Source organism: Ptychodera flava, chromosome 20 (assembly GCF_041260155.1).
Source record: "Ptychodera flava strain L36383 chromosome 20, AS_Pfla_20210202, whole genome shotgun sequence".
Classification (NCBI taxonomy): domain Eukaryota; kingdom Metazoa; phylum Hemichordata; class Enteropneusta; family Ptychoderidae; genus Ptychodera; species Ptychodera flava.
The window spans coordinates 17,746,722-17,761,729 of NC_091947.1; the positions used below are offsets into that span (position 1 = coordinate 17,746,722).

The 15,008-nt window shown below is 40.5% G+C and overlaps 2 protein-coding genes across 4 annotated transcripts in view; one reads left to right on the plus strand and one right to left on the minus strand.

Moving 5' to 3' along the window:
- Positions 1 to 15,008, minus strand: part of LOC139120195 (glycerol-3-phosphate acyltransferase 1, mitochondrial-like) — a 52,073-nt gene that overhangs the window by 7,766 nt on the left and 29,299 nt on the right. For all 3 annotated transcript variants that reach the window (XM_070684363.1, XM_070684364.1, XM_070684365.1), the window contains 3 exons: positions 2,929 to 3,253; positions 2,144 to 2,286; positions 50 to 127 (listed from right to left, as the gene is read on the minus strand). In XM_070684363.1, the coding sequence (XP_070540464.1) occupies positions 50 to 127; positions 2,144 to 2,286; positions 2,929 to 3,253 (546 nt within the window). The remainder of the gene's footprint in view (positions 1 to 49; positions 128 to 2,143; positions 2,287 to 2,928; positions 3,254 to 15,008) is intronic.
- On the plus strand, positions 4,245 to 6,576 carry LOC139120194 (uncharacterized). Its single transcript, XM_070684362.1, has 2 exons — positions 4,245 to 4,539; positions 5,826 to 6,576. Exons 1-2 carry the CDS (start codon positions 4,363 to 4,365, stop codon positions 6,378 to 6,380), a joined length of 732 nt encoding a protein of 243 aa, XP_070540463.1. The 5' UTR covers positions 4,245 to 4,362; the 3' UTR covers positions 6,381 to 6,576.

Below are 15,008 nucleotides of genomic sequence, written 5' to 3' on the forward strand. Positions count from 1 at the left end.
CTTTTTTCTTACAAAAAATTAGTGATAAGCAAAAGAATCACTTTCTTACCTCCTCTGGCATGATTATTTCAGCCGTTGTCAGCCGTTCTAGTCCATCTAAAACTGCAGTACTCAAATTTTCACAGGGCTGCAACAGAAGGACACTCATGTTACAAGAAAATCTTCAAATTATTGAAGGTTCCTCAAACATACAGGTTAAAATACTTGAATTTGACTGTTATTCCTCACTGGTTGTGACCAACTTGACCTGATGGTGAAAATTGAGCTTGGCAGGATAAGGAAAAGGGTATAGATTTCAGTGTTCTCCACGAGGGGTTTTTGACGGGCGGTGCGCCCGGCTTCTTTTTGTTGCCGCCCACCTTTAATCTCGCCCGCCCACCTTTGTTTTCTGTAGCCTAAACTGTTTTCACAGTCAGTTGTCCGAACAATATCTGACAGCCTATTGTATAAAAATGACAGCAACTGACAACGTCGTGAAATAAAGAGGGGCCGTTCACACATCTGTCGGTTTGTTTTGCGACTGCATGCAATCCTCAATGTTCTCCCCAGGCCGTTTAACAGGATCGGCCCCGATCCTTTATTTTTTTCGCCCGATCCTCTTTCATATCCGCCGATACTCTTTATTAAAATGTGGTTGAAGACCTATTGTTTCTCAGCGGCGATTTTGTCACGCTTTTATTTCAACGAGCTTTTAGTGTGAAACGGCCGTAGTGCCGATGAACATTCGCTAAGACTTCAATTCAAAAAGCTTGAAATGTGTTAAGCTGCCGACCGTACCGTACAGACACCGTCCATTTCATACAACGGACATGGTACAAGGCTCGGTGTTGCATTTTTGCCAGCGGGCACTCAGTCAAAGCATCTATACTATAGGCAACTACCATTGCCGCCAATGTCTCGTACTTGTAAGGATCCGAAGGTCAGGAAAAGTGATTTCGATCAGATGTGGCTAAAATCGTACGATTGGTTGACACAAATATCAGATGCAAAAAAGTATGGTACTTCGCGTGCTCAGGTCGTTGCGTATCCGAGCCGAGTTAGCCATTTTGAGATCCGTGTACGTCCACATGACGTTGAAGCCATGTGTGTCATTTCCTGTCACGCATTCGTAACTTGCATGCGATTCACTCGATTGACTTTGAGAAGCAGTTGCGTTTGATCAAGTTTCAAATCCGTGACCGTTTTAAAATATGAAAGGCACAATGAAATGAAGTAAAAAGAAACTGCACGAGCTAAAATCATCATTCGTGCGATCATCCGAATACAACAGCTATGTACATACGGTTCTGTACTGTATAGTTCAAAGGTCGCGTGTGATCGAGATCAAGAGCCAGCCAGCGTACCCGCCAGCGTGCTCCACACAAACATGCATGGCAGCCTACGCCGCGCAGTTGTCAAAGTTTTGTACGTTTGCCGAACTATGAGTCGATGAAATTTCAAATCTTTCTCTTGGAAATACCTGGTATCATTTTTTTCGGGCCTCTCTTTATTATGAATAGAGTTTTAAAGTCAACGTATGTTTCTCTGCAGGCATGCTCCGCTGACTCCGCATTGTAACTTAGTGCAAATATTCAGTCCCGTATCAACTTGTCATGGACGCCGCACGTAAAAAAGACGTTCATGGCTTTAATACAAATCGGGCTACAGACAATCATATAGTAACAGAGGATCATATGAAAACGTGCCACCATTTGCCAACGATTATTTCGAACACTGATTTATACTTCTCATGTAAGCCTACTTTTGAATTTTCATGTTGGTATTGTGCATATATTTACTAAATTGTGTATTGTTTGTATTAGTTCAATGTTTTTTTTTTCACTTTTGATGTTTTATTATTTATTTAATGTAAATAAAAAGGATTTAAATTTAAAAATAAATTGTACAGCTTGCCATTTATCACTTCTGAATGGAGAAAAATATTAAAAATGTCAGAAGTATATCTCATCACTGGAATGCCTTGTGAATAGCCCTGGTGATATGTGAATTGTATGCAAATATTATGCAAATAAATATGCTAATTAGCCGCCCGCCTTACATTTTCATTTGTGGAGAACACTGAAAGGGTATAGATTTCAGGGCTGTACTAACATGCATACCACCATTGTTGCATTATATTTTTACTGACTGTAAAATGACTTACCGGAATAAATGTAAATTCACACTGAAGTAAATCACACAACTCCAGAGCTCTGTCAACGACTTTGTCCCTGGATACAGTGATGCACTCATCATGTCCCTGCTTCACTGTCAAGTTCTCATCACAAGCTGCACCGATAGCCGTCGCTGTGTGCATAGAGACAAGAGCATCATTAAGTATGCAGTAATGGACAAGTCACATGACAACATGCAACCAATCAATGCATGGCTGCGATCATTGCGATCCATAACCGACATTTTGAGGCATGTCGGTCTTGCATTCTGCTGCAGCCAATCATTAGAGGTATCCAGTGCAGAGAAATGACTCCAAGTTCACTCAACAGGGAACACTTTCAACTCCATAGCACACAACTACTTGCTGTTAGAGCTACAGGTTGTCAAGAATTTGAGCGAATTCCTTTTGAATCAAAGTTTCATGATCTAAACTGTCAAGGATGCCCAATCACACTGTTTACAAAATAGACTAAATCCATTTCCTCCCTTGTGGTTACCGTGGACAACTGCAAGGTCAAGTTTACTTGGAAGCAAGCTATGCACACTATGATGATCTTGCAGTTCATACCATCACAAAATTGCAGTTCAAACTATCTCCTTTAAGTTCACTGTCTTGAACTTCAATTTAGAATATTGTACAAGGTGTCTTGGGACAAGTGTTATAAAAGATTTAGCCTTACCAAAAAATGATGCTCTCATATTTTATATATATAGATGTTTGTCAGTATTACAAGCAATGTATGCCTCCAAAGATGGATACAAAAAAATACCTACCCACCACAGCTTCCATTAGAAATACTGAGGTCACGGCATTGGCATAGTAGGATAATTCCAACACATCAGGCAAACTGGTGTTTGGCACTAAGATGTCGTTGCCTTGACAATGAGGCACATCTACCTCTGCACTCGCCGCATCCCTTTCAACTTTATTCATCAGCCGTTTCCTTTTCCTCTTTTCCACCAGCTTGTTGCCAAGGAGATTGGCTGCATAGTTGATGACGGCTTCTGACTTGCCTGAGAAGCCAATGTCTCGGCCACGGGCTGTGATCTCTTGCCTGAGCCATTCAAGGTCTGCTGTAAGTTTAGCCACCGTGGCACCCTATAAAAGAACCATTAATGTCAGAGTCAACGATAGGCATCTGTGCAAACTTGTGTTCAATACATATATGATGTAAATGAATCACATGACCAGATTCAACCAATCAATGCACTGATGCATAGCATAACAGATTCCACTATCAGGATTTGGATACGGTATTTGCACTTTGTAATGCTCAGCCTTTTCATGACCAGTGAGTCTACTCATACATATAACAAGTACTTCCTAATTCTTGGATGGCCCTTGCTTTCTCAGAAGCAGTTTAAAATAGAAATTCTGAAGGTCAAGACGATTCTGCTTGGAGAATGAATCAATTCTCACTTTCAAAGTCTGTTTCCTGTGAAGTTGTCAGAATCACTAAGAATCAGCAAATTAGCAGTGTTAAAATCAATGTTACAATTATTTCTCTTCATAAGTACTGAAAATTCAGACCATAAATATAACTGCCGATAAAATGCAGGTCTCCAAAAACCTCTAAAATGTCACCCTTGTTGTTAAAATCTCAACAATTACAAAAAATATAGCGTCAATGACACTGTAGCTCCCATCCTGGACTATTTAGTGTTTGTTCTCTGGTCAGATATTTGAACATGTGTGAAAGGGATAAAGTGCATGAAGTGAAACTACTTAAATGAAATGTACTGGAGACAGTGAAATATGTTTAATGTAATTATTCAGAATATAAAATAGAAAAAATACAGATTAGATATATCGAATACTGTGATACAACCATTAACTCAACAAGTCATTTACAATGACATAGTCCCCACTTGTAATAGGAGTATTAGTCTTGATGGGGCAGGAAAATGTGGTCATTAAGAAGTATCACTGGAGTGTATATGTTGAGATCTATGGGCACATAGGTCTATGTCGTTGTTCCCAATTTGAAACACATGAGGCATGTCTAAGTTATGGTTCTAAATCAGGAAAAAAGATCACACCTCTAGCTACACTGCGTAGTGATTGGTTAACTAAAATGAATATGCATGAGGACTGGTTTATAAGGTTTACCCAGATGTAGTACCCATGCCTTCTCACGGCGGAGCGTGACATACAGCAATATTCAGTGTACCTCGCTCGTCATCAAAGTTTTCTTTGTGGAATTCAGAATGGCAACTCCAACCACACAAGCAACAGTTGTCACAGCACTGCAAACACCAGTTCTCACTACTTTGGCTGTAAGTAGAATGTCGACAACCAGGACTGCGACTGCCACTACCACCAACGCTACTGTCGCTCTAACCAGTACCCGAACAAGTACCAGCCAAGTGCAACCAGTCAATGCGGTAAGTTTTACCTTGCAGACTGAATATTTGGTGCATTTTGCTGTGTTGTCTTTTCACATCCAGCTTGTATTCTGATAGGTGGAAAATGCGTGGGTACCTGCTGATATTATGAACAATATAATTTTGACTTGAGTCGTCACTGTTAGGCCCCTACTTGGATTTTTGAGATAGTAAGATGTGGTAGCGGGAAAATGAATAAATTCCCCAGGTGGCCGATGTTATTCATGGAATCATCTGCGTTCAAGACCGAAGATATCATCAGGAACTGGGATTTGAGTCCTTTTCGAGTGAGAATGGAATGTATTTGGGTTTGACGAAAGAGAAGTGATTATTGAGTCGTCCCCATGAAGAGCTATAAAATGTGGTTTTGGGGTCTGACGAATGGACAGTTGTTATAATGGCGAAGAAAACTGTTGAGTCGTCCCCATGAAAAGTTCTGAAGTGTGGTTTTGGGTCTGACGAATTGGCAGTTGTTATAATGGCGAAGAAACCAAGTGTTGAGTCGTCCCCATGAAAAGTTATGAAATACGCGTTTGGGTTGACGAATTGACATAATGGAGAGGAAACTTAGTATTGAGTCGTCCCCATGAAAAGCTGAGACTGTAATGAATGGTAGTGAAGGCGACGAGTCGTCCCCAAGTGTTTTCATTTTATATATGTGGGTTTGACGAATCTGGAATTAGTGTACTTGTCACATAATGTGATAAAGGTATGGCCGGATTGGTCATGGCAGGTTATAAACATTTTGGGTTGACGAATTATATAGCGCCATTGGAATGAATACGTTTGCATTATATGGACCCGCCCATGACGCATTGAGGTTTGCTCGTGTTTTGCTTGCATTTATAGAAATGCCATGTCGTAGGTCGTTCTGTGAAAATGCACAGAGTAAAGTGTGTACAGAGTAGAAGCTCTGAAGTTCGTCAGTGTATACGTTACGTGGCATGGTGGTATAGCGGTGCACGCCTGGATAGATTTCCTTGAGTATAAGCGATATTTACAACTCCGAGAATTTCTACACTCGGGAGCAATGGGATAGTTGTACAGGTTAGGGTGTGCCGTCTTCTGTTTCGTGATGTAAAATGGGACTGTTTTCTGCCTGAATATCAGTTTCTTCGTTGGTGAGAATTGCGATATACGACTTGCATGTTGGCGATTTTTTTTTCCGGGGAATATTGCAGGCTGACTGTGAATGGGTGTGGCCAGAAATGATTGTCATGTAAATTACACGCTAAACGTGCGGCATACCCCAGGTGCTAAGGTTTATTTGCTTTGTTGCATTACAGGGACCCTCACATACTCGCAGATCGGAGACGTCAAGTGGCCCTCGACTGGAATCCTACGACAGGTTCGAAAGATCACTGACGGAGTTGCGGTTGTATGCTGAACGGGACGAAGCGGCTTTTAGTCCAGAAGAAGCTTTGGCTCGCCTTGAAATGCTAGTGGACATATCGATGGATATAGGACATAAAGACTATCATAAGTACGTAGCCATGTTACGGGCTCTGCGTAAAGAGAGACAATCACCCGCTATGCCTCAAATGCTGCTTTCCCTACTTGGATCAGGTGCACATGCAGAGATCTTAGAGAAAATTGCAAAAGTTAAGAAAGCCGTTGGTAATACTAGCACCCGTTCAAATGCTGGTCGCAGAGAGAATAGAGAAAGATCAAGTTTGCGATGTTGGAAGTGTAACAGAATTGGACATATAGCTAGGTTTTGTTATGGTAGACGTGATAGGTATGATCGGTACGATAGATACGATAGATACGATAGATATGATAAATATGATGACGGGAGAAGAGAATCTTACCGTTCCCGTTCGAGTAGAGATGACAAATAGGTATTAGTGTAGATTTACGGTGATTTGTTTGAGGTATGGCTATATGATATAAGAGGACACCTTGGCTGGAAGACTATATTGTCTGTTGTATTGTAGCACGGAATTGATAATGGTGATTAAAGGACCATAAGAACGTAATGTAAAATTGTCTGTTGTGTGAATGGTTTGCGCATGTTGGGAAATGGGGGCGTGCCTGGGGGAGGTGTACTGTAGTCTAATTACAGTCCCTTCTGTTTCAACTAGGCGGGGGTTTCTAACCCTATGCCCGGTTTATTTTTTCCCCAAAGAAATTAAAAAAAAAAAAAAAAAATTAAAAAAAAAAAAAAAACAACTGCAAAAAAAATAAATTACAACCCAAACAAAACGACTGTTTGTCGCTTTGGTATGCGATAGATACTAAATTGAGTGGTTTTGACCTTTGTAGTGTATGTTCCCGCTATTCCGGGATGGGAGAGGGAATCAGGGTGAATCCTCTACCGGCTTACGGAGAACATCTTGAAAGGGCCACAAGATGGATAAATTTGGATGATCGTAATTGTTCCACCGTGCTGCCGCATCCAAAACTGGTACTCCGGAACGGACTAAAAGTCTCTGCACGTGACCTCCATTTTCGAGATCCGGCATATTTCAAAGCAGGAGGACTTCATGGAAAGAAGGGATATTGGTCTAGTATATTGCAAAATCAGGATAACCAGAGGCTTGTTGAAAAATGGATAAATGACTACGTGTCAGTTTTTGACTATATCACTCCTTTTAAAGGCGAAGTGTGCGGGAGACATTATGATTGTGGCTTTCCACCAAGTGTATATTTGCCGAACAATGCAGTGTGTAAACATTACAAAGATTTTATAGGTAGGACACTGTTAGAAAGGGTACAGGCAGGGTCACTGGAGATCTGGGGTGAGGTTGGCAGAGTACCACCACCATATATAGTAATGCCTTTAGTTATAGAACCTACAAAACCTAGGCTTTGTCATGATCAGCGATACTTGAATAAGTGGATGAAAGATCTGCCTTTTAGATTAGATTTGATTACAAACCTACCACGGTATCTGGATAAAGGGCATTATCAGACAAAAACGGACGACAAGAGTGGATATGATCACATTTTCTTGACACATTCGAGTCGTGCTTTAATGGGTATACAATGGGGCGGTTATTGGTACGTAGCTACTACGCTGCCCTTTGGCTGGAAGTGCTCCCCATATATTTACCAGACAGTGGGCTTGGCAGCTATGAATGAAGTGCGTCGTTGGGGTGTACCTTGTTCCCTTTACATAGACGACAGACACGCGGGTCAGTTGATAACAGATAGCACAAGTCTGTCAAATTACGAAAAGGCTGACGCCGCATGCTTTATTTTGTGCTATACTATGATTGAATTAGGCTACACATTAGGGATAGGGAAGTGTGTGCTTCAGCCTACCCAATACATTGAGTATCTTGGATTTGGGGTTGATACCAATCGTAGGGCATTTACCTTACCTCCTGCCAAGAAAGTGAAGTTTGCCGATCTCAGGGAGTCCATCTTAGCAAAGAAATGGATCCCAGTGAAAACTATGCAGCGATTCGTTGGGAAATGTGTTTCATTTACTGTAGCAATTCCAGCAGCAAGGCTGTTTGTGAGGGTAATGACCAAAGCAATAGCAAAGGCAGAAAAACTGGGGCACGCATACCGATAGAGGGCGATCTTCGGGATGAAATACTAGGGTGGAGGAGAATTGATACAGGTCGAGACTGGTCATACTGGAAATATGAACGGCATGTCACAGTTTCCCTTGCGAGTGATGCATCCCTTGGGGCTTGGGTGGTATTATCTATACTAATGGTAATGAGCAATTATGTGATTATTGGGTTAGTGATCTCCAGCACAAAAGCATCGCATATAAAGAAATATTAGCCCTACGGAACATTTTACAGGCAAATAGCGAGTTGGTTAAAATACCAGAGTGAAAGCCCAAGTTGATAATAAGTTAGCACTTTATGGTTGGTTAAATATGGAACAAAGAGTAGTGAGGCTAACGAGGCTTTGCAACAATTGTATAGTACTGTGGAAAATCTTGATATAGTTTTGGAGATGGAGTATATCCCATCAACTGAAAATCCAGCTGATGAACCATCGCGCAGGATGTCGGCAAGTGACGCAAAACTATTGCCGGCGTTTTGGGAACGAGTAGAAAATAAATGTGGCCCACATACAGTCGACTTAATGGCCCTCGACTCGAATGCACAGAGTGGTCGGAATGGTGCTTCTTTAAAGCACTACACGCCGTGGAAGACCCCTGATTCAGCGGGCATTGATGTGTTCACACAGAAAATTGGTGGAGAAAACAACTATGTGTTCCCGCCTTTCTCGATGATAGGGCCTGTACTTAAGTTTTTGGAGGAGGAGAAGGCATTAGCCACCATAATTGTTCCCTTAACATCACCCCGCATGTATTGGTGGCCTATAGTGGAAATGAAATCATACAAGATAGTTCGACTTGCTCAGGCAGGTGAGAAGGTCTGGGAAATCCCTACAAAAACAGGGCACTGGTTTTCTGTCCCATCGGTATATGATATTTTTGCGTGCCGAATTGATTACCGCAAATGTGATTAGACAACTGCAGAGATTAACACATGTTTTCTGTTATGGTTTGGCCTTTAGTTAATTTGGACATGGTAATTATGTAAATAAAGTAAGGGTTACGTACTCATTTTTTGAATGATTGGAAAATTAAAATGTTGTCCGGAAAAAATTGTTAGAGTTTTCTGTTATTCTTCTTTTATATTTTACAGATTTCGGACCATGTTACCTTAGGTGCCCCTCGACTGTGGTTACCAGCAGAAAAATGTCGTGAGTGCCGTTACCCCAATGATATTTCTTTCAATTTTTGCCAACAATGCGGATTTCGTCGAGTGCCCGACAGTGAACACCGCCCTCTACGGTTGCCCATCGATATCATGACATTGGATGAGAGAATTCAGGAGGTTCAAGAGCGTATAAGGTCAACACCATATGGTGAACGAAAATCTAAGTTACAGGGGGAACTTGAGGATTTCCTAGCTAGCCTGGACACACGTAAGACTATACTGTCAGCTTCGCCTAAAGATGTGCTGAGGTTTTTGGTTTGGAAGGATAGCAAAGGCCGTACTGTTGTACATCGTGTAGACTGTCCCGGGGAAGACTTGTGTACCTGCCCTCATCGTTTGGCGTTTAAAACGGTCGATTCATATATTGGTCAGTTGAGGTCGATATTTGAAAAGGAAGGACGAGGTGGAGAGTGGGATATAAGGCTTGGACTGGGTAATCCGGCAGCAGATAAAACGGTGAAAGAATATCTAAAGGCCGTCACAGAAGAACAACTAAAACAAAATTTAGTACCAAAACAGGCAATCCCCATTACAATCGAGAAAGTTGTAAAACTCGTTCAGTATATTAACTCGAAATTAGCGCTTTCCCAAACATGGATTTATATCGGGCTTTTGTACTGGCGAGGGATAGAGCATTTTTTCTTACTCTCTTGTTCACTGGTGACCGGTCAGGTGACCTCTTAATGACTAAAATCGAAAATATTGTTCAATTACCCGAAGGTGGATTTGTGTTAAACCATGTATGGGGAAGACGCTGCGTGATGGGAAAGTGCGGCCCTCTGCACTATTTCAGAACCGAAATAGCCTGATCTGTCCAGTCAAGGCCATAAATGACTATGTCGATATTTCAATTGCAGTAAGTATTACGCTTAGTCCTGGCTACCTGTTCCGTTCAACTTCAAGGGATCGGAAAGTGGAATGTATTCATATCTCTACTAATGCAGCCAATGCTAGGTTGAGATTCTATATGCAGAAAACAGGCACTTTTCAAGGAGAGACTATTCATAGTTTTCGCAGTGCATGTGCCATTGCATTAGCTTTATCAGGTTCATCCCTCCCAGATATTATGCAGCATATAGGATGGTCTAATCAATCAACAGCATCGTATTACATGCAGTTATCGAAGGTGATGTTGCCTTTCTCCCCGCCTTCAGATTACAACAACAATCGATAGGAGAAGCGCATAGTATGTATCAGAGATGTAATGAACTTGTTGGGGCGTCAGCAGCGTTCCCACCAGCTAGTGAAGATTAACAGGACAATTTGGTTAGGTCAGGCTACGTTTGCTGACACCGTCAGGGTGACTTTGGTGATATCTGCTCCTGACTTATGTTTTGTCGACTATTATGTTTATGAAGGAAAATAAATAATTTTTCCTCTTTCATCTTTGTGTGGTATTTGTAGATGTGCGTGATGAGTATTGGAGAGGGGTTTGCTTTTTGGGTACAGTCGAGGGAGATCAAGAGAGGAGGCAAGGGACCCTCGACCACTCCACAACTAAATCAAACTAAACAACACTACGCAGTGTAGATGGGGAACTAGCTACACTGCGTAGTGATTGGTTAACTAAATATGAATATGCATGAGGACTGGTTTATAAGGTTTACCCAGATGTAGTACCCATGCCTTCTCACGGCGGAGCGTGACAGACAGCGCCCACCCACCCACCCTAAAGTCGCCGACGCCCTAGGCATGTGTTAATTGACAAGGCAGCAGTTTTAAGGATGACGAGCGAGGTACCACGAATGGCCATCGGTCACTCTTTGAAATACAACAAGGGACCCTCGACCACTCCACAACTAAATCAAACTAAACAACACTACGCAGTGTAGATGGGGAACTAGCAGTATTGGCCAGCCAAGAAATACATATGCGCATTATAAATGAGGTACAAGATGTGACATCTTAAGGTCTAATATCCTATCAAAATTGGAGGGTATAGAACTTGTGGTTACTGAAATATGCATATATATGTATAATCAAGGTCAAAGGTCATCGAGGTCACATGACATTTGAAAAACAAATTATATTGCTAATTAATCCCTATATGCCAAAAATCAGATCTCTAGCTCTATTCGCTTGCCCAGAATTAGATGTGTACATAATTAATGAGGTAAAGCGTGTGTTGTTATAAGGTCTCCCATCCTACTAAATGCAAAAGACATAGCACTTGTGGTTACTTATTTATTGACATAAACATATATTTTAGGTAAAAGGTCATTGAGGTCACATGACATTTGGTCAAAAATTTCTCTCCTATAGTTATCCCTATATACCAAAAATCAGACATCCAGCTCTATTGGCTCGCTCAGAATGAGATATGCGCATAATTATTGAGGTACAGTATGTGGCATTATAAGGTGTCCAATCATACCAAACATGAAGGGTGTAGCACTTGTGGTTACTGAGTTATGGACAAATATGTATATTTGAGGTCAAAGGTCACCGAGGTCACGTGACATTTTGTCAAAAAAATTGTATTGCTAAGTTATCCCTATCTACCAAAAATCAGACATCAAGCTCCTTCGGTTTGCAAAAAATTAGAAATGTGCATAATTAATGAAGTACAGGATATGTTGTCATAAGGTCTCCCATCATACCAAGTATGAAGGGTGTAGCCCTTGGGGTTACTGAAATAATCGCAATCATACCAATCCATAATCCAATAACACTAGGTCAAAATTTGTAAGACAATAGTTGTAAACATAGACACAAAACAGCACAGAACAGACAGTAAATAGACGGTACAAACAAAGTCAAATTCATGAAAGAAAGATATATGGACCTCTGGCCAAAAGACCAAGAAGTGATGTCAGGTGTTTCGAAAATAGTAAGCGCATCCTGCCCACATGTGGCACCCGCCATATATCAATCTGTAAGTCAGATAGGTAGTGGTCACTAACTAAGGCCCAATGTCACCGATGCCATCAGTGATCATTTGTCGAAGAGAGATATTGTATTTATCTACCAGCTTGCGATACCTGCCAAAAAAGCGTTTGAATGTAGAGACAAGTCTTGCTCTGGTGTAACCTTGATTTAACAGTTTGAAAGAGAGATGGCCATGTCTCTCTACAAAATCACCATATGAACTGCATGCTCTTGCATATCGTATAAGCTGGGAATGTATACCCCATAAGCAGGTGAGAGTGGAATATTACTGATGAGGTGAGGAAAATTAATTATACTAAAGTTGAAATCATCTCTCTTGTCATATAGCCTAGTAGAAAGGTGACCATTGGAGTCAAATTCAAGTAAAATGTCCAGATATGAAGCAGAAGAGGCCGTTTCTGTAGTTTCTTTAATCTCCAATTCTGGAGGATAAATCATAGCGAGATATTTACTGAATTCAGAGTTATTCAATGAAATAACATCGTCTATGTATCTAAATGTTAGGTTGAAAGTACGAGCTACAGAGACCTTTTTCTGCTTGATAAGGTTCTGGATAAATTCTGCCTCGTATGAGAACAGAATAAGTCGGCAAGTAAGGGAGCACAGTTAGTGCCCATGGGAATTCCTATACACTGTTGGAAAATGTGTCCTCCAAATTCAACAAATATGTTGTCAATGAGGAAATCAAGCATACTGATAATGTCTTTCTCGGTATAAAACACTTTAGCATTAGTTGTATTTTTAACAAAATATGTAGAATTATACCCTAATACCACATATTTGTAACGGCGTGAACCGTTTTTGTAGAAAAATGCTTGGTTGATGATGTTTTTCAAGCGTTCTTTCAATTTATCATGTGGTATTGTGGTATACAATGTGGAAAAATCGAAAGTTTTAATAGATGTTATTTTTGAAACAGATCTTGATTTCAAATTTTCCAAGAGTTCCTTCGAATTTTTTAATATCCACATTTGATTTATACCACTCCGAGAAAAGACAATATCACAGTATGCTTGAAGTCCCCGTTTAACAGTACAAAGAACAGAAGTCAGTATCTTTGATAACTCTGATGTTGAACATTTTGGAGATCCTGCGATAAACCTAGCTTTGTAAGGTGTTTTGTGGAGCTTTGGTATCCAGTATAAGCTAGGCAACTTATTATGGTCATCCTTTGTTGTAATATTAAAAGTATCAATGAATGACTTATGGTTTGCCAAAATTTCAGATTTGTTGAACATTGATTGTCTGTAAGTGGAGTTGGTTGAGGTCTTAGTTACACCAAGTTCGTCTATAAGACATTCAAAATATACTTCTTACAGACAAATACAATGTTATTGGCAGCTTTATCAGCAGGGACGACAACATATTTGTCATGGATATCATTCAAACACTTAACAGCATCAGGATCTTTAAATACAGAATAGGGTCTTCTGCAAACATGTGATCTTAGTCGACCAATACGGCCACGCACTATTTTCCTCACAGATTTGACCCATTCTGACAGTGTGTCCAACTCTACATCCTCCCTTTTAGCCCATTTCCTGGCATAATCTTCAACTGAGTCCATAATGATCTTAAATTATGGTTCCAGTTGATCCTGCGAGGTTCTCTGAACTTGGGTCCACAAGATAATATCTTACGAAGGTGGTGATGTTCAACCAAGTTCAGATCACCAGTGATGACATGGCCAACTGGAGTATATTTGAAGGGAGATGTAGAGCAGTCACAGGATGCTGGTGTTTGAAGGAATTCATCAATTTTTAAATGCCGCAATGCCTTATTGTAATTGAATATTTTATTGGAGATTGTCTTGGTGTATTGATATGACAGAATAGGTACAGACTGGTTCTTAAAGTTATGGACAAATATGTATATTTGAGGTCAAAGGTCACCGAGGTCATGTGACATTTTGTCAAAAAAATTGTTTTGCTAAGTTATCCCTTTATACCAAAAATCAGGCCTCTAGCTCTTTTGGCTCGCTCAAAATTAGATATGTGCATAATTAATGAGGTACAATATGTGGCGTCATAAGGTGTCCCATCATACCATACATGAAGGCTGTAGCACTTGTGGTTACTGAGTTATGGACAAATATGTATATTTGAGGTCAAAGGTCACCGAGGTCACGTGACATTTTGTCAAAAAAATTGTTTTGCTAAGTTATCCCTTTATACCAAAAATCAGACCTCTAGCTCTATTGGCTCGCTCAAAATTAGATATGCGCATAATTAATGAGGTACAATATGTGGCGTCATAAGGTGTCCCATCATACCATACATGAAGGCTGTAGCACTTGTGGTTACTGAGTTATGGACAAATATGTATATTTGAGGTCAAAGGTCACCGAGGTCACATGACATTTTGTCAAAAAAATTGTTTTGCTAAGTTATCCCTATATACCAAAAATCAGACCTTTAGCTCTATTGGCTCGCTCAAAATTAGATATGTGCATAATTAATGAGGTACAATATGTGGCGTCATAAGCTGTCCCATCATACCATATATGAAGGGTGGTAGCACTTGTGGTTGCTGAGTTATGGACAAATATGTATATTTGAGATCAAAGGTCATCAAGGTCACATGACATTTTGTCAAAATATCCGAGATATGTGCGTGAACGGATGGACTCACGGATGGACGAACAGACGGACATGACCCAATCTATAAGCTCACTGGACTTCATCCGTGGGGACTAAAATTGTGTCACTGCATCCTTTTTGCAATATGAATACATGAGAAACTAATTTTTATTTTTCGTGGCCTTATACATGGGAGTCTATGGAGATCTGCCTTATACATGGGAGTCTATGGACGTGTAAACTAAAAATATGCAAATTTCACCACGATTTGCCCAAATTTGGGAAAGGTCACTCCTATGCACTTCCA

Excerpts from the sequence above, each read along its gene's own strand:
- LOC139120194 (XM_070684362.1), top strand. The coding sequence starts at position 4,363 with ATGGCAACTCCAACCACACAAGCAACAGTTGTCACAGCACTGCAAACA. Across the intron at positions 4,540-5,825 it reads AAGTGCAACCAGTCAATGCG|GGACCCTCACATACTCGCAG; the intron begins GTAAGTTTTACC and ends GTTGCATTACAG.